A 20013-nucleotide genomic window follows, 5' to 3' on the forward strand; every position below is an offset into this window, starting at 1 on the left:
TACTTCTACTTAGAAAGTTATGTCTTTAACTTTTAACATATTATACTTAATTTATTAGATTTAATATGTTGTTGTATGTAAACCATTATCAGTTTAAAGTTACAACTTTTAAACAATTTGAACAAAATACTTAAATTTTTAATTTAAATACAACATTACAATATCAACTTAAATATAAATTTCAATTCCACTTAAAAACCAAATAATATTTTGTAAATAGTTAAAAGTGATAAATTGTAGTGATAAATGAAAAAACTAAATTGTAATATGAATTTAACTAAAACATTTCCTAAAAATATTTTTATAATCGTTAAAAGTTTTCAAATAAGTAACTTAAAATAAATTACAATAACAATAGTTAAAAATAACTCTATATAAATGATTATATTGTTACCTTTAAAATCAAAAAACAATGTTTGATGTTTTAAATAATTATAATGATAGAAATTAAAACATTAAGTAAAAAAATTCTAAAAAATTAATTAACAATAACAACAACTATAAATAATATTAAATCATATATTATATTTAATTGTATTCATGTGTAATTCGCGGATAGAAGTCATTCAAGTGATTCAGATTATGCAATTATAATAGATGTATATATATTCATATAATTCAAAATAATCAATATATTATATCAATTTAGTATATATGAATTATTATATCAAATTTAACAACAATGTTATTGTTATATTTAAAAAAAACATATATTTGTAAAGACTTCAACTATATAGGTGCTTCTACGCAACGTGCAGACATTCGAAAGGAAGCATTTTTTTCTTTCACCACATGAAGGAGCAATTGATTTTGCTCCTACGTACTTATACATATGTTCCAAATGAAAATTTGGCAAGAATGATGAAACAAAACTTGCTCCTGTATGGAAATTAAATCTATTATGTTATTCATTTCATACCTCCCACTCCTTTAGCTTGCTCCTGTTACATGGTAATTAAATCCCTTTATATCACTCATTTCATAACTTCCACTCCTTTAGTTTGTACAATTTCAAATACTCTAAACGGATTACGAATATCGGTCGGTGAAGGTAATATTTTCTACCGAAGTTAAAGCCTCAACATAGAATATCAAAACCTTTGCATTTCAGATAGTGTAACGCCCGGGTTTCAAAGTTAAGCATTTTTGTCAATGTAATAGTCTAGGTCAACTCTTGTAACTCTTTTTGAAGTAATAAAAATGAAATATTTGAGTATTATGTGAATTATATGTGTTTATTATTTAATTATAAATGTATAATTAATAAAGAATAAAAATGAGCGTCAAAATTAAAGTGTGAGATAATCCCGATATCTCTACATAAAGTTGTAGAATATGTCTCAAGGTTTCCGTGCATATAAGGAACGCCGAAATCCGAGTTATAACGAAGAAGTTATGACCCGTCGAAGTTTCACGACAGAACCGGCACGATACCGGGAAGCGTGAATAGTGAATTTACGATAGAGCGAGATTTAGCCTTAGTGATCTAAACGAAAGTCGTAGAATATGTTAAACTAAGAACATCGATAAAAAGAACGCCCAAATCTGACTTCGTATGAAGAAGTTATGAGATTTTAAACAGACCAATCATGTCTCGGCTTGTTAAAAATATAACTTTAAAAATAAAGTCAAAATTAGCCGACGGAGTCTAAACGAAAGTTGTAAAGTACGTCTTCACCTACGCGTGGATATAAAGAACGTCAAAAACGGAGTTCGTATGAACGAGTTACAAATTATAACAGCATATTTACGTATTAAAATAAAGTATAAATCATGTATACGTACATATATATATATATATATATATATATATATATATATCATTAGAAAGGTATCGACGATGCGGTCATTATAAGACTAATTTTGAGTTCTTTCGACATTAGTTTAGTACAAATATCATTAAATCCATTTATAATAGTATTATAGAGGGGTGTTTAGTTGTTTATATAACTAAAAGGTCATTAAGTAATTATGGAGGGTAGTTTTTGAAAATTCAATTAGTATAAATAAGAGCCTTGGGCTCTCATATTTCTTGCACCATTCTCTTGATTCAAGAGTCTTTCTCTCCTTATCCCCCGAGCATTTCGGTCCCTCGTGATTCGACTTCTCTTTCTGTAGCTTAGTATAGTAAGGTGAGCGCTGAAGCGCTGCACGAATCTTTCTTAGAAAGATTCAGCGACGAAGTTCTGCCTCTGCAGAGCCCGACTCCTAGCTAAAACCCCCTTGTAAGTAAACCTTATTTTAATATAGCTTATATTTAAAATTAGTATTGTTATTATGAACTTATAATAAATATTTGAGCTATTATTATAACTTATATAAGTGTCGTTATAATATATTTTTTTAACTACTCGCGGTACGGGGAATCTGGTTTAAAGGGCCGCATAGGGTTGTTGGATTTCAGAAGTGCTATATGCCAAAATGGTCCTGCCCTCCGGTGTTTTATGTCTGGCCCCTGTCTGTACATAGTGGTTGGAAAATATTGTTTAACGCTTATATAATAATAATAATAATAATACTAAGACTAATAGTTGGTCACGGTAAATATTAGACTAAAGTTTAGCGATAATAATGCTAGGTTTCGTCGAAGGAAAATAGAATCGTTAGAAGCAAGCGCTGCCCAATTTTGGAATCATCACCTTAACAAGTGAGTGCATAGTTACTTTCAACTTACACATAGATATGAAGTATTTTATATAAATTACGTGTTATGTGTGCATATTATCTGAATACTTGCTATCTATGCTAGATGAACGTTGTTATACATGTTTTCAATGATTTAAACTGTATATGTATTTTATATCTACGAAAATGTTGGGGTAAAACATGGGTAGATGCAATAGGTGATGTGTGATAAAATGATGAGAGGCCTCGATGTTGATGTTGTTGATTCTGTCATCTAGCGGAGTATGGATGACGACCACGGACTCTTCTAGACAGTCCAGTGGAACACTAGCAGGCTCGCAACCTGTAGGTGTTTGTGAACGATGTGTTCACCGGTGTACTCCATCCCCCACATGGTTGCCTTTAGGACATTTATTGCTGAGGAATCCCCTTAGCAGTAGTGTCCGTCCCGATGATGATCCTTAGGCTAGGTCCCTTATGATAGGTGTTTAGGGACGTAAAGTGAGGATAACGGGAACGGGTAATCGGGTTATTGTTGATCGATGAAATTAATAAACTTATTTATTGTGGGTTGAAAACCCTATGTGCTCACCAGGCTCCCAAGCCTGACCCACTCAGTTTTATGTATTACAGGTAGTGACGCATGAGCATAGGTGTGATGTTTTGGACGAGGGATTACGGATATAGGCCTGTAGATATGAAATAATGTAGTAAGGCTTATATTGTACTGTTTATGCTTTTGATCTGTACGAACATGACATCCCGAGTCTTTTAATGAAATACATTTCTATGGAAATGCTTTTGATAAATCTTTATCATATTTTTGTTTTGGGACAAATTCCGCAACACTTTCATTTAAAATGTAACTCTGATTTTTAAACAAAGCATAAACAAACCGGTCTTTTCTGGCCGTGATTTTGGGGATGTCACAGATAGGTTTCCATAACTATATTTGTTCCAATCTTACTAAAGAATGCAAGAACATCAGGTCTACCCACAATTCTTGAAGAATATGAAACTCCAAGAATGAAAAAAAATTTAAAGCCTTTAAATATGAAAGAGAAACTCGAGCATAAAGATTTAATGGCAAAAATTCACAAGTTTTACAAAATCTACAATGAAAAAATGCGAAATTAGATGTCTTAAATTACCAAACACTACATGCAATAAGTAAGTTCTCTAATCCTTTTCAATAATTTTCAAAAAATGTGAGCCAACACATGTAGGGTTTACTTAAGAAACTAAACACATGCGACCATAAATGATAACTAAATTTAATCAATTATCGAATAATTACATTAGATACTAATGTGTACATAAACATTACATTTACAATTTTAAACTAAAAATAATTTTGCATTATTTATTTGGATAAGTTATTTGTAAATCAAAAAATATACATACTATTTAATCGCATACAACCTTTATGTACAACCTATTCATAATAGATTAAATCATATCAATTATAATGTAATAATTTTGTTAATTGCGCCGCATTAGCATCTTATTTGTTTTAAAAATCATAATTTTTCAATTAACCATATGCTTAAAAAGAATGTTAGCTATTTATTTTAATATAATATATAATTATATATAACCACTAGACGAATGTCCACGCGTTGCGCAGTGGGGATAATTATGTAGTTTAATATGGTTATATATGGTTTAATGTATTGTGAATAAGCCATACATAAAACTTGTATGCGATTAAATAGCATGTATATTTTTTTATTTACAGATTTTTTATCATAATAAATAATGATTTTTTTTTACTATTAGTTTAAAATTTTAAATGTAATTTTTATGTACACATTAGTATATAATGTAATTAGTTGATGATTGTTAGATATGGATTCTCATTTGTGGTCGTCTATTTATGTTGAACCTCATAAAAATACATATTTAACGACTTTTGTTAGTTTTACTATTGAATAGAAAATGGTGCCGTATTTTAAGTAATATAAAAAATCTCATTCTCAATCTATTTTAAGATAGTGACATATTTTAAGTTAATATAAAAAATTATATTCTAGAACTAATGAAAATAAAAAACAGAGCCAAAATTTTTAACTATAATAAAGTTGATTCCAATTAAAAAGTGCTTAATCGAAGATAATATCATTCAATAAACATCATAAGATATTACGTTATATTCAAATGACAGACATCATTTTTGTAAGAGTCATTCAAAATATATGAGACTATAGTGTCTAATACAACAATGTAATAACCAAATGACCCTAACATATTTTAAATGAAATATAATTATAATATATTATCTATGCAACTAAATTTCTGCACAACATGTGAGATTCGTCTACTATATGGTATTCTTCAAATATATTATATTATAGTATAAACATTATATTTGGAAAACCACTTTGAGTTATATTGTGGTTTATAACATTAAATTTATGATGGGCTGTATTTGACACACATTTGTATATTTATATCTATATTTTAAATGAAATATAATTATAATATATTATCTATGCAACTAAATTTCTGCACAACATGTGGGATTCGTCTACTATATGGTATTCTTCAAATATATTATATTATAGTATAAACATTATATTTGGAAAACCACTTTGAGTTATATTGTAGTTTATAACATTAAATTTATGATGGACTGTATTTGACACACATTTGTGTATTTATATCTATATTATATATTTAAAACAAATTTTTTATAAACATCCAACCTAAATATTCATCTTCAAGTTTTTTTTCTTCGCCACGTAAACAAACTTTTGTTATAAAACCAAAAATTGAATAAAAGACACTTAATTGTATGATCATGATGTATTGTATTTTGATTGGGGCTTGTACAAAACATGCATGAGCATATATTATTAATTTATCTCTTGTTTTGGGTAATTCGAATAGGATAGCTTCAAATCCAACGTATCAAAAGGATTACCCATTTACTAAAGTCTAAAACTCAAAAACCCAAACACGTTCTAATACCATACAAATGCATGAAGTTTTAGCAAATTATTATCTCATATGAATTACCATTGATTATATGTGATTAATTATTAAGAAGGTGGAAAGGTTTGGGGGTTTCAAATGCATGAGGTTTTAGCAAATTATTGTGGGGGGTCTGGAAAACCACTTTGAGTTATATTGTAGTTTATAACATTAAATTTATGATGGGATGTATTTGACACATATTTGTGTATTTATATATATATATATATATATATATATATATATATATATATTATATTATATTTAAAACAAATTTTATATAAACATCCAACCCAAATATTCATCTTCAAGTTTTTTTTCTTCACCATGTAAACAAACTTTTGTTATAAAGCCAAAAATGGAATAAAAGACACTTAATTGTATGATCATGATATATTGTATTTTGATTGGCTTGTACAAAACATGCATGAACATATATTATTAATTTATCTCTTGTTTTGGTTAATTCGAATAGGATAGCTTCAAATCCAACGTATCAAAAGGATTACCCATTTATTAAAGTCTAAAACCCAAAAACTCAAACATGTTTTAATACTATACAAATGCATGAGGTTTTAGCAAATTATTATCTCATATGAATTACCATTGATTATGCGTGATTAATTATTAAGAAGGTGAAAAGGTTTGGGGGTTTCAAATGCATGAGGTTTTAATAAATTATTGTGGGGGGTTTCAAATGCATCACAATCAAAGAAAAATACAAGCTTTTATAAGTATGTAAAATATTAAACTATATAATTATTTCACTTGTGTAAATTAAATAGAAGGAAATTAAGTGAATGAGGACCGTTTAAAACGAAAACGGACGGTTGGTTAGGGCCTTTGTATTGAAACCGGCGACCCAAGACCCGCAAGAAATCTCTCGATTTGTATTGAAACCGGAACAGAGATGGAATCCTCGCAGACCACCGGAGCAGCAGCCTCCGGCGGTAATGGTACGCTTAACCCCCAAAACAACGATGCTTCACCTGCTGAATCAACAGTTACGGCAACTACTTCGTCATCCGACGATCCCAAGCAAAACCTAAACCAAGTCATAAATTCAATTCAGAAAACCCTAGGAACCATCCATCAGCTCTACCTCACTGTCTCTTCCTTCAACGTTTCCTCCCAACTCCCGCTTCTCCAACGCCTGTAAGTTCTTTACCTGTGTATTTATCAATATGATGTATTTTCTTAACACGAGCCTGTTTCAAGATTGCAATACTGACTCGCTATGTCAAATAAATTCATAATCAAATCATCTGCTTTTACTTATGGAATCTGAAATTTTTTATTTTCTCTATATGCAGAAACACACTTGTTATGGAGATGGATAATATGGCGAAATTGTCAGAGAAGTGTAACATACAGGTTCCGATGGAGGTCTTAAAGTAAGAATACGATAGTCGATAGCTTTTCTATTGAAAACTCTTTATAATGTTTTAAATTATAGTTTTCTGGTGTAATTGAATGAGTTTATACTTTATAGTTTGATTGATGATGGGAAGAATCCAGATGAATTCACGAGGGACGTTTTAAACAGCTGCATTGCTAAAAACCAGATCACTAAAGGAAAAACTGATGCTTTCAAGGTTTGTATGCAACGTTCTGTATGTTTAGTTATCATGAATCTACTAATTTGCACATAACTATATCTCTTTGCATATATAGGAGTTATATTTTCTTGTAGGACTTATTCTGTAGTCTAGAAGCATCTATGCCTCTGTAAAATAAGTTTTTGTGGAAATCTTTAGAGTTAGTTGTGCAGCATACTTTTGCAACTTTTAACAGTTTAACTTGTATCTTGTTTGCTCTTTGTATCTGTGATCCTGGATTTTGAAACCACTTTAGGATTTTAGGGTTTAGGGCATACCTTCTTCTCTACTTTGAAGGTCTCTATTGTGATTGTTCAAGCAATGATTAATTTTAGTAGCATCTAGGAGTTCCCTTAAATACACTTTCTTTAACGTAGTTAGTCTAGTTAAAGCTGCAAGCTGAGTCAAATATATAGAATTTGACTTCCATCTGGCTCTTCTCTTTTGAAGCAAGTTTCTTATATACATTGTGGGTGTTTGAACACTAAGAAATGGTTGTCTGTTAGAGGAATTCGCTGAATGCTCTGTTCCATTTGTTTTGTTTCTCTTATTTAGTCGTATTCTTATAAATGCATAAAACAATTCTTCCTGCTTATTTATCATTGCTTTACTACCCTCCTGCTCATTAGTCATTAGTTACAACCTAAAAAAAACTTAGCATCAAACCAAAAAACAAAACAAAACAAAACAAAACAAAACAAAACAGGACAAACTTTTATTTACCTTATTAGCAGATGCAACATCTTGGTAATTAGAATATATGCTTGAATCATCTATCAAGTTGTAGTGTAAATAAAAATGGCAACTTGTAGTGGAACACATATCATCTATGTATATGAAACTCAACATAGTCTATTTACCCTTAACCTCTACCACTTTAACCATCCGATTCACAAAATCAACATAGTAAATTACAAAAGAAAATGAAAAAAACCCAATAATAATCTATCTATCTATCTGTAGTAGCCACATAGCAATCAATAGTCCATAACCATAGTGGTGTAGTGGTAGCCAAAATGCCAAATAGCGATATAATGGATACGAAAAATAAAATAAATGTTAGAATGAAGAAAGATGCTTCTTAAAAGCCTCTTAAAACAGGCAAAAGAATAGGTGATTAATCTTGTAAGTATTTAGATTAGAGATGTATATATATGTTTGTAGTTGATACATGGATAATCAATCTGCTATTCTGCTCTGCATATATATATATATATATATATATATATATATATATATATATATATATATATATATATATATATATATATATATATTATGTATTTACTAATTACTACAGGGGTTGAGGAGGCATCTTCTGGAGGAACTTGAACAAGCATTTCCTGATGAAGTTGAAGATTATAGGGAAATCCGTGCATCTTCTGCAGCTGTTAGTTCTCTAATATCCAAAACCCTAACCCATGTTTTACTATCTTTCCATTTCTTAAATCTTACTTGTAGTTAGTTTCATATGAATATGATGATGCAGGAATCAATGCGCCTTGCACAAGCACAAACCATGTTACCAAATGGAGATGTCAAGCTCAAACCTGAGATCTAGTAAACTTATTGTTAAAAAAACCTTTGTTTTAAACTCTCTCTTTCTCTCTCTATATATATGTAAACAGGTAAACATCAACGTTGATGCTTTCATTTATCTGGTTTTTTTTTCTTTATATACAACTGTATGCCAACTTCTATGTTGTTTACTCCAGAAACAAAAGCGACACTCTAGTCCTATCATCTATCTCATCTCTTTAGAATTCCAACCACCTCTGAAGATCCATCCCCAAGCTCTCTTCCCATCCTTCAATATCTGCGATTTTGCTTTCTTCTCCAAGGTACAAAAATGGAACCCTAATTTCTTGTTTTTCATGGTTTTCCGTTCGTTCGTTGTTTATCCTATCTTCAGATTCTTCACTGCCACTGCTGCTGTTTCCATTCCTCTCCGCTGCATTTCTCAGCATCTCCAACTAAATCATTCATCAATTAATCTTTACAAAATTAATTACGTCTGAAAGAGCGAAACTAGTTGCGTTGGGTTTGGTGTTTTTGAATTTTGAGGTAGGTAATATACCTGATTAAGCAGTGCCTGATTCTCTTTCTTGAGAGATTCAGACTTAGAAGCAAGCGACTCATAATTGAGCTTCAAGGTGTTGTACTCTTGCTCAATCTGCCTTGATTTTGATCGCGCTCTTTTGTTCTGGAACCATATCGCCACCTGTCGAGGATGTAACCCGAGTTTGTTAGCTAACTGGTGTTTCATCCTTAACTCCGGTCGTGACTCTGTCTCGAACATGTACTCCAAGAAGCTTATTTGTTTATCTGTAAATCTTTTCCGACTTTCGATTTTGCTCTTCCTGCCTTCTGACATTCTTTCTTTCGACTCTTTTGACTCTCTCTTTAACGACTCTTTAGCTTAGCTGGGAGTGTTATGGTGTAAAGGAGTAGTGAGTATTTATTATATATAGTCCCTTCTTTTATGGGATTTCGAAGGAAGGACAGGTGTACGCGTTGGAATTGACATGGATCTTACCATCTTTGATTCTTTCTCTTTCTTCTCCATCTATTCTCACTGCATTGATGACTTGTACCTTGTACCTCTACAGTCTACACGTACATGTTATATTTGTGCCAAGTTCTATTTTCTGTAGTGTCACTGTCGCAATACGTGTGTAAACCTTAGTTGGTTATAGACTTATAGTTGTTACAACAGACTGGGACTATATGTAGTTTGATGGTAATTGTAGGGAAGATGAAAGTACAAGTGAGTATAGCGTGGAGGTATTGGTATTAATACTAATAGTGGGACTTGGTAGGTAATAAAATTGAGTGATGGTGGATGTGGGTTCCATCGCCTTTAATTGGATTGACCAAAAGGAAAGGAAGCAAAAAAAAAAAGAAAAATTGGTGAAGAAAGGAGTGACACGTTTGTGGAAAATGACAAAAGAGATAAGATACTATGTGCCAAATGGGCCAATAAGGTGACGACTTGTGTGATGGGGGAGGGATCCTGATAGCCATTGTGTTATTATATATTTATTATTACTATTTATTATATTCATATGTTATATAAATAAGAAAACGTGTACATGTAACCACTAAACGTTTTTTTTATTTGTTTATTCTTGTCCTTTGGGAAGAAAGAAGTAGGTCTCACCTTCAGATATTTTTATTTTCATTGTTGTGTTTTCACATCAACCGAGTTCTATAGTAAATTTTGTATATTTGGATTTTGGGATAGATTTGCAAATCAGACTAATGAAGAACATCTATCAAATTACTAGTCCTAAAAGTGATGACTGATGAAGGCAAGCTGCTTATGTTTAAAACCATCAACAACCGCCTCATAACTTGAACAACCTTGTCTATTGATTGTTTGGAAATAACAATATACTTTGAAAAGTAATGTATCATTGAATTTAACAGCCTAGTTTTTCAAACATTTAAATAAAATAGTAAATGTGTATTAAAACTACTTTCAACGGATGTCCGTCCAACCAATTTTAAAGACCAAATTTCATAAAGTGGTTTTTAGCTATATGTGAGGATGTAGTGTGCAATAGATGGACGCTGTAATGATGGTACCTTTAGGCCATAGGGTGTAATACTACGCTTACAATATTATTGAGTGTCATATAATTATTATTTTTCTCACCCTACAAAATTGGTGAGTGTCATATCCCACCTTTAATCTACTTTATTTATTTATTCTTAATTGGTCACAAAAAGAAACAAAGGAGGTGCGGTAAAAGCTTGTGGTACAGTGGCCATACCACAATGGCAATTGGGGGTCGGTGTTGTGTTCACTGCACACTACGATGCCAAATCAGCCACATTAGTGCGCGGTTTAGGGTGTATCCACCGGCCTTAAGATCACGACTATTTGCATTGTGAGTTGGCGCAATGAAGGATGGGAGTGTTCACCACCTCCTTGAATCTGCTCATCTATTTCTCTCTAGGCACACTCTCAATTTGTACCATATGTTTTAACACTTGTATGTTGGGAGTGAGTTTGGAGAGATTAATTATTTGTGTCATGCGCATGGAAGTGAAAGGAAAAGAAAATTAATGTGACATCTATATGAGAAATGAGTTAGAAGGGTTTGAGATAGATGGGCCCCCTCTAGGCCTTCACTTAAAGTAATATTAGGGAAATGCCCCTTCTAGGTCTATATATAGACATGGATTCCGTAGAGCTACATCTGAGGGCTTCGTGAAATTAACTTATGCTCTGAGGAATCGATTTAGCATATGTGTAGAGCTACATCCGAGGGCTCCGCGAAATGGCAATATGGTAAATTAAGGAGGGGCATATGCATAAAATTGACAGATCGATTCCTCGGAGCATAAGTTCATTCCTCATAGTAAAAGTTCATTCCTTGGAGGTAGCTCCGCGAAATTGTTCTTTAGATTTTTTTTTGTCACATCGATTCTTCGGAGCATATGTCAATTCCACGAAGCCCTCAAAGGCAGTGTTGCTGTATCCGTGTCTATATGTGAAAAATACAATTTTCTTGTCTATTTTTTGTAATCTACCACCAAAAAATGTCTATATAAGTCCATTTCCCATAATATTATTAGGTTTGAAAAGCTTGTTGGACGTAAAGGGTCACACTACATGCACCTTAGTAAATAACTTATCAAAATTCCATACTAACACTGTAAATGAAACATTCCAACTATTAAATTAGAGAAAGAGAGAAATTTAGCTTAATAATTTAATTACTTTCCAAGAAACAATACAAAAAATAATCATAAAGATTGCAGTTCGGCCTTCATGGGCTGTGAATTTAGCTAATGAGATACAATTTGTCCGATTGTCATTTTTTGCCACTGAATCCTCTTATCTTCCTCATACAAACTTTGTTTTATCTGATTATTTTTTTGTTATGTTCTTTGTAGCAAAGTATTTTTATTGCTATATTACACTCGATATTTGGACATTGGGAAGTACTCATTCAATCTCCAAAGTAGGTCTCTCGGGTTGTTGAGACACTTACCATTTTTTCCCAAGATTATTGTTTTTTTTTTTTTTTTTTTTTTTTGACTTCTTTGGCTAAATTGTTTTATCTGTTACCACTTTTTGCCCCAATTTTTCTGATTTCCACTTTTTGGTTCCTTGCATTTCATATAGATTCATAATTTAGCCACAAAAGTTTTAAGAATTTGCCACTTTTGGTCCTTTGTATATTTATTTTTACCATTTTTGGTCCCTTGCATTTTATATATTAGCCACAAAGGTTTCAAGAGTTTTCCACTTTTGTCATTTGCATTTACCAAATGTGACCCCTCAGGTTTTTGTCATATTACTTTGTGGAGTTGACACTTTTGGTCCCCCACCTTCGACATTCTCAATAAATTTTTTTGCCTAGAGTTGGCGCTTTTGATCCTCCGCCTTCGATATTCTCAGAAAAAAAAAACAAAGAAACAATGAAATATGTTAACATAAAAAAGACCGCTGCAAAGAGCAGATCACCATCTATTTAAATTACAACACAGTTGTGACATTTTGACCACAAATGTTTACCTCATTATCAGTTTTGGTCCATGAGTATTATACACTTTGTGGTTCCCTTAAATAAATGGTCCTTGGATTTTGTTGAGCTTGACACTTTTGGTTCTTATATGTGTTTTGCTATTATCCTATTTATTTAGTTTGCTATCTCGCATCTTTGCCATAAGTTAGATAAATGGTCTGTTTGTTGACTTATTAAAAAGTCATCCACTTTTGATTTTTTATGTTGTTTTAATTAAATGCACCGATTTCTATGTTTTTCTTAAAAAAACGTCTTGAATGAAGACCGCGATCACCTATGAGTTCCCTTTATTCGTTTCACATCAGCTTTATGGTATATCAAAAGTGTAAGAAATATATGTAGGAAACAAAATTATTTTGGTAATCAAGAAACTAGATTACTTTCACAAAATATGTATATTCATTTTATGTGTTGATATTTCTCTCATACGATGTCTCGGTTACCAAGAAATCCCAACTGAGGATAGTCTATGACTTCAAGTTTTTCCACTCCATTCCAAATCCCAACTTCTATTGAGGTTTTGGCCCCCAACCCTTTGATCTACACTTTTCACCGTGTTTGTAATCAAACTTGCATTATATACAAGTGTGCATGTCACACCTATAACTTGTATTAGTTTGAATCCTACATTTGGCACTCGTATTTCGGAATAGACATTCTTATTTTGAACCAGCTTTATGTCCTATTATATGTTCTGCAAAATTTTAAACTGTTATTTTGTTTTATCCATAGCTCAAATGTACAAACCCGTAATCTGACTCAAATGATGTTGCAAAAGAGTTTTGTGGTTTTAAAATATGGTAAAGAAACATTTTGAAATCCTTGGTGAAATTTTTTTTCCCAAGTCTCGGTGAAAATTAAAAATAATTTAAAATTATTTATCGAAATGTTGACTTCGAAACTTGAAATCGGGCCATTCAATCTGGGTGGTTATTTTGGTAAGGTTTAATGTCATAAAATAACTACTAATAAAATAAAAAGTATATTAGATTGTTCTTTAGGTATCTTGTTTTTAGTTGTAGCAAGAATATCACTAGTTTTATTTATTTATTTATTTTTATACAAATTAAGTAGCTTTCCACTGTATAAAATGATATTGAATAATTAAATTCTACGTGTCCTTCATTATGACATTGAATGTGAGTATGTGACAAAATTTGTTTATTAGGTCTATTTAGCGTTGACATTAGGTCAATTGTGACATTTGTATCGCAAATTATTTGTTTAAAATGTATTCTAGTTATCAAGGTCCGAATTGAGGATTTAAATGCTCAAGATGAGCTGGAAAAAAGGTCATTAATACATAATGTGTAACAAATTAAATTATAAACTAATTTTTTTTAGCTTGTGTAATTGTTTTGGAATATCGTTGATTATTCACAGAGGAGATCGACTGATCGTGTACTCGACTCAACTTCTGAAGTGCATGCCTGCATGGTGGATTGGTCAATTGGTAGATATGGAGTATGAACTATCGTGTATGATTGGGCCTAATACAATATATAAAAAATATATATATATTTTGGGCCTCTAAATAATTAGGTCATGTACAGCTGTTTATTTTACTCTCTTAAAATTCGGCTGTGCTAGTAATATAAAATGAAAATACAATAAAAACCTAATGAATATAATTAAATTAATTATAGACGATTTAAAAAGCAAATTACGTATTATGTTGTTTTTTTGACATAAATCTTTTGGTAATATGAACAAATTTTCTATTATCTTAAAATGTTTTCATCAGCAATCCAATATTTTATTGAAACAGTTAATTTTCTCTTTTTAACCATTGCACAAAACAATTGTAACTTTTGTTAGTTCATTAACAATTAACCAACACTTTTTAAACAAAAATATTAAAACACGTTTATTTTATTCCAAAATAAGTTAAAGGCTATTGTTTAATTGTAGGTCCTTTTGAAACACGGTTTCTTTTGCACACTACCAATCAAGCTTTCTGTCAATAAGTACCTTTACATGAAATGTTGGAGCAATTCCATTTTTACTGTTGCTTCGAGCTTTTCAAGGGAAACGCATAATTTCTTTTGTTTCGTAATATATATATATATATATATATATATATATATATATATATATATATATATATATATATATATATATATATATATATATAAGGTAAAGTGAATATACCTAACAACCTTATATAAACTTAGGTACCTAACTCCATAATACTACATCGATTTGTATCATATTTACATTGTAATTGTCTAAGGTTCTTAAACTTCAACCCCATAACTTGATTACTTCCAAAATCTTTGGACTTTCACCAATATCTTTCTTTTACATCACGTCTTTCTACCGAATACCATCTGATGGGCTTCATATCCTACCGCTACAAATGAAAGGATGTAGGAGAAATATAATGATGAATTTGCAAATTTTTTTGAAGTAAATCAAATTTAGGGATGAAGTTTAAGAACCCTGGATGATTGCAATGAAAATTTAATGCAAAATGACGTAGTTTGATGAGGTTAGGTACCTAAGCTTATATAAGTTTGTTAGGTATATTCACTTTACCCATATATATATATATATATATATATATATATATATATATATATATATATATATATATATATATATATATATATATATATATATATAGGAGGGTTCAATTGAGAAAAAAAAAGTTGAGAATGAGAAAATCAATCTCAGCCACACATTTATTTTGCCGCAAAACTCCGTCATACCGACGGAAATAGATAACGGATAAACATGTGTTTCCCAACCAAACATGTTTCCTTAAACTATGTTAATCATTACCTTAAAATGTGTTTGGATTAGCTTTTGAAAGGAAAAAGTCAAAAGTTAAAGTGTTTGGTTTAACTTTTACATGTAAAATGACTAAAAATGACATGTTTATATATTTACATTGAGTTCATTAATTTATCAAAATTCTAATCAAAACAAAAAAATAGAATACCACAACATATCATCAAGTTCACAGAACTGTTAATTCATATTTCATCGAGTTCACAGATTGTTAATTCATAACATATCATCAGCTTCATATTAATTTCACAGCATATCACATAACTGTTTTTTTAAATGAATTAATTTCAGAAATCGGGAGGAACATCACTATTAGAGATGCTAGAAAATCAAAAATAGACAGGAATATCAATTCAATTTGGAAATATTTCATCAATTTCACAGCATATCAATTTCATAAAATCAGGCTTCATATTTCATCAATTTCAGAAAATCGGGAAATATTTCATCAATTTTAGAAATAGGGAAATATTTCATCAATTTCACAGCATATCATTGCTCCTGAAAATCGGAAATAGACAGGAGGTTGGAAATCGACTAAAAAAAACTGATCGGAGATGGAGAAAGGCCGGTGTTGAAGGTCGTCGGTGTCTCCGATGCTGCTGCAGGTCGCCGGTGTCGTCGACTGATGTTGCAGGTTTGGAGATGTGATGCGAGAGAGAAGAGGGTGAGCGGAGTGAACGAGAATGAGGGAATCGATAATATGTGAATGAATGGTAGATGAGGGTATAATGGTAATTCAATATTTTTAGCTGGTGAAAAGTTGGGAAAAGTCAGGTAACCGTGACTTTTCAAAAAGACTCAAATTACTCTATAGGAAAAGTCATTTTCAAAAGTCTTTTTCCCTTTACCAAACATCTTTTTGACTTTTTCCAAAAGATAAAGTCAAAAGTCATTCTAAAAGTTTAACCAAACACCCTCTTAATATACACAAAAACATATATATATATATATATATATATATATATATATATATATATATATATTTTATTCACTTATGAATAACAATAGCTGAAAATATAAAAAAAAAATTATTTTATCTTAAAACTATATCAATATGGATGTCTATTCGTAGAGAATAAAAAACCATGAATTTTGGTATATTTAAAATCATTTTCGATTAAAATAGCTTTTTAAAAAATAAAAAAAACAAAAAGACTATGCTTTTGTATATATTAAGATAATGATTAGCATAGTTTAAGGAAACATGTTTTGTTGGAAAACACATGTGTTTTCCTTTCCCATTTCTGTTGGTATGATTGAGACTTTTACGGAAAAAATAAATAAGTGGCTGAGAATGATTCCCCTATTCTCAACCTTTTTTATTTTCTCAATTAAACTTATATATATATATATATATATATATATATATATATATATATATATATATATATATAGGCTCAAATGTTTCTACTTTATATTGTGTTCATGTAAGATTGATTTTAAATCAATTATTTTAGTTATTTAAAAAAATAATTAATACATATTAAATCTACTAAATGCATTACACATTTTACTGACGATAAATCTTGGATATATCAATGTGTAATTTTTTTGGAAAACGGCAAATATATTAAAACCCCATCAAGACGATGGGAAAAGAGAACAACGAAAAGTGAAAAAAGAAAGAGAAAAAAAACGAGCAAATTACAAACAAAAGAAATGATTAATGTTCCACACTCTCCAGTCATGAACCTTTATGCTTGCACCAAGAGAAAGTAGTAACCTTTATTCTTTCTACAATACTCGCCGGATTTGTTGGAATTTTATCAAAGATCCACTTGTTTCTAGCTGTCTAAATGCCCCATAAATCTCCGCAAAGAATTACAGTTAGTAAGCTTCGTTTCTTTCTACACTTGGACCATCGATAGATAAAAAGGACCATGTCTTTCACCGATGTAAAGCATTCACCTCTGATTTCACACCAAGATAGTATCGATTCCATCACTGATTTTGCAATATGACATAAAGTCAATGTGTGATCACTAGTTTCCTCTCCAGCATTACATATACTACATATAGTGACAGGAAGGGTAACTCCCCTTTAACTGAGTGCCACAACAACTGGAATTCTTTCCTGTTTGGCCCTCCATATGAAACATAGAATCCTGTATGGGATCACTTTGCACCAATCAAAGGGCCCATCACTAACAATATGACTCGCCAAATCGATTCGTTCTCGTAGCAAACTGACAATGAATTGATTCTCAGACGAAAAACTAGAGACCCATTTGTTTATCTCTGGATTCCATGAAACAACCTCACTACGATCAATGTTGAGATTAGCCAAGCACCTGCTAGACTTCATGATGTTTTTCCAGACCCCTGTGATCGAGTAGTTGCCAAACACAGTCCAGTGTCTTCCTGATAGTCCATGTAAGCAGTTGATCACTTTTGCCCAGGGGGCAGAATTGTCATTTTTTAGTTTCCATAACCATCTAGTGACTAAGGAGAGATTAAGAGATTTAATTGAGCCGATGTGACAACCGTCAATTTCCGGTCAAGTCAAAGTCGACTAAAGTCAACTAGTCAAATCGGTCGACTCAACTAACCCTTGTGTACTAGGGCTTACGTTAGGTAATTACTATACAACTCGCTATTCTAATGAGAAATCATCAATTGAAAAGTTCGTATATCTAGATTTCCTTAACCTAAAAATGTGGTAAGTAATGAACCAAACCGATAAAACAATGTTGTATACTCATCAGGAGTGTGTAAGATTCTTAAACATGGCTTAACGAGGCTTACAGACCTTGTGTTGCGGAGCCAAGCACTCAAGAAGGTCACAAAAGAAGCCTCTCCCAATCTCTTTCACTCTATCTCTCTCTATTTAAAATCTCTCCAAGTATGTGAAATCTCTCTAAGTATGTGAAATCTCTCCAAGTATGTGAAGTCTCCCCCAAATCTCTCCAAGTATGTGAAATCTCTCCCAAATCTCTCTAGGTATGAGAAATCTCTCTAAGTATGTGAAATCTCTCCCAAATCTCTCTAGGTATGAGAAATCTCTCCAAGTATGTGAAATCTCTCCAAGTATGTGAAATCTCTCCCAAATCTCTCTCAAAATCTCTCTCAACTTTTTATAATCACTTGGGGCATCCCGACCCTCGAATTAGTCGAAAACAGCTTGAAAACGAAAGTCTACGCGAAAAATAGCCTTAAAGAGCCGAACCCTCTTAAGGAGTCGAGCTTGTTAGAAGCGAACTAACCTATCTCGGACCGAAGTCTCGCATAGACCGAACCTAAAGGTCCCTTCGGACCGAACCTTGCCTGAGCACCGAACCCTACCTTCGCCTTCGCCTCCTACCCCTTTCGCTCCATTTCGCCTTCGGCCCAGCAGCAGAAGGGGTTGAACCTCGGCCCAGTACCGAGAGGTCTCGCAGGTAGGCAAATTTCACCCGGTTTTCGACTAGTTTTGCATTTTAGGCCCGTTTTTAATTATTTTAACGCGGTATTTTCACCCAAAACTTTATTTTAACATATAAGGCCCCATATTTATTAATTAATCACGTTTTTGGGGATAAATCTTATCCAAGAAGAGTGGGTGAAGTACAAGAGGTGGAGTGTTGACTTTTCTTTAGTTAATGACACAAGCAACCACCCTCACACCCACTCCATGACCAGCTACACCTCCCCACCACCCCTAGTCACTTCATTGTACTTTTTCCATCATACTCTAGCCATAACCATGTTCTAGTGGCTGGGAAAAACCCACCTCTCTCCTCACTTCATTCATTTCCTCTCATTCCACCAAAAGATCAAACTCTTTTCTCTCAATTTCGAGACCTCCAAGGCATTTTACAAGGCTTTCCTTCTACTTTTGGTAAGTATTATCATCCTCCATATGATTATTTCACTCATTTCTACTCAAATCATAGATTTCTTACACAAACTCCTTCATATTTGTGTTAGATTCTCGAATCATCAAGGCATCTTCTTAGTGTTCTTGAGTGGAACACTTCTTTTCTTCGACATTCATCCACTGAAATCACACAAAGTGAGTTCATACCCCTATCTTTTCATGTTTTTCTTAAGTTTTAAGGGGGGGGGGGGAATACAAGTTAAAACACAACAACATAACTAAACTCATCCAACAGCTTTCCTCAGAAAAGTTTAACTCCATTCACGGACTGTTTTGGCCAACTTAAACATTTTAGTTTTCAAAACTGTATTAGGTGCAAGTAGTTCAGATTTATACCTTTAAAATGACTACTTGCACACCTCCATACGATTTTTCTACAATTATGGGGATTTTTACAAAACTGTCTATCATTTCAAGAGCAAATCCGGACCAGTCTGTGATTTTGGACTTTTTCACACAAGTTGGAGGTCATTAAAAATCATAATAAAATGTATGAACAAACTAGACTCATTTCCCAAACTCTCAGAATTTACGGATTCTGATTTGGACCTTTGATGATTTTTCTATAAATTTTCTAAGAACAGTAATAGAAATGTTAACACTAGAAAAATGCTATCAACTTCAT

The 20013-nt window shown here is 31.9% G+C and overlaps 2 protein-coding genes and 1 long non-coding RNA gene across 3 annotated transcripts; 2 read left to right on the forward strand and 1 right to left on the reverse strand.

Annotated features, from left to right (window-relative positions):
- The first annotated feature begins 2052 nt into the window (after window positions 1–2052).
- LOC145094290 (uncharacterized) lies at window positions 2053–3488 on the forward strand. Its single transcript, XR_013703260.1, has 3 exons — window positions 2053–2225; window positions 2579–2647; window positions 3259–3488. It is a non-coding gene; the product is annotated as an uncharacterized LOC145094290 (long non-coding RNA).
- Window positions 3489–6422: 2934 nt separating this feature from the next.
- On the forward strand, window positions 6423–8890 carry LOC145091619 (mediator of RNA polymerase II transcription subunit 10b-like). The gene is made up of 5 exons (XM_079029376.1): window positions 6423–6753; window positions 6912–6992; window positions 7091–7193; window positions 8497–8586; window positions 8686–8890. Exons 1-5 carry the CDS (start codon window positions 6509–6511, stop codon window positions 8755–8757), a joined length of 591 nt encoding a protein of 196 aa, XP_078885502.1. The 5' UTR covers window positions 6423–6508; the 3' UTR covers window positions 8758–8890.
- Window positions 8818–9825, reverse strand: LOC145091620 (uncharacterized). Its single transcript, XM_079029377.1, has 2 exons — window positions 9274–9825; window positions 8818–9169 (listed from the first exon to the last, which is right to left on the reverse strand). The coding sequence occupies exons 1-2, from the start codon at window positions 9568–9570 to the stop codon at window positions 8954–8956; spliced, it is 513 nt and encodes a 170-aa protein (XP_078885503.1). The 5' UTR covers window positions 9571–9825; the 3' UTR covers window positions 8818–8953.
- Between the last annotated feature and the right edge of the window lie 10188 nt (window positions 9826–20013).

Source organism: Lactuca serriola, chromosome 3 (genome assembly GCF_051521515.1).
Source record: "Lactuca serriola cultivar US96UC23 chromosome 3, Lser_US96UC23_V15, whole genome shotgun sequence".
Lineage (NCBI taxonomy): Eukaryota > Viridiplantae > Streptophyta > Magnoliopsida > Asterales > Asteraceae > Lactuca > Lactuca serriola.

Coding starts and splice junctions, on each gene's coding strand:
- LOC145091619 (XM_079029376.1), top strand. CDS start 6,509: ATGGAATCCTCGCAGACCACCGGAGCAGCAGCCTCCGGCGGTAATGGT. Junction 6,993..7,090: donor GTTCCGATGGAGGTCTTAAA/GTAAGAATACGA, acceptor TATACTTTATAG/TTTGATTGATGATGGGAAGA. Junction 7,194..8,496: donor GAAAAACTGATGCTTTCAAG/GTTTGTATGCAA, acceptor TAATTACTACAG/GGGTTGAGGAGGCATCTTCT.
- LOC145091620 (XM_079029377.1), bottom strand. CDS start 9,570: ATGTCAGAAGGCAGGAAGAGCAAAATCGAAAGTCGGAAAAGATTTACA. Junction 9,170..9,273: donor ATCAGGCACTGCTTAATCAG/GTATATTACCTA, acceptor TGAATGATTTAG/TTGGAGATGCTGAGAAATGC.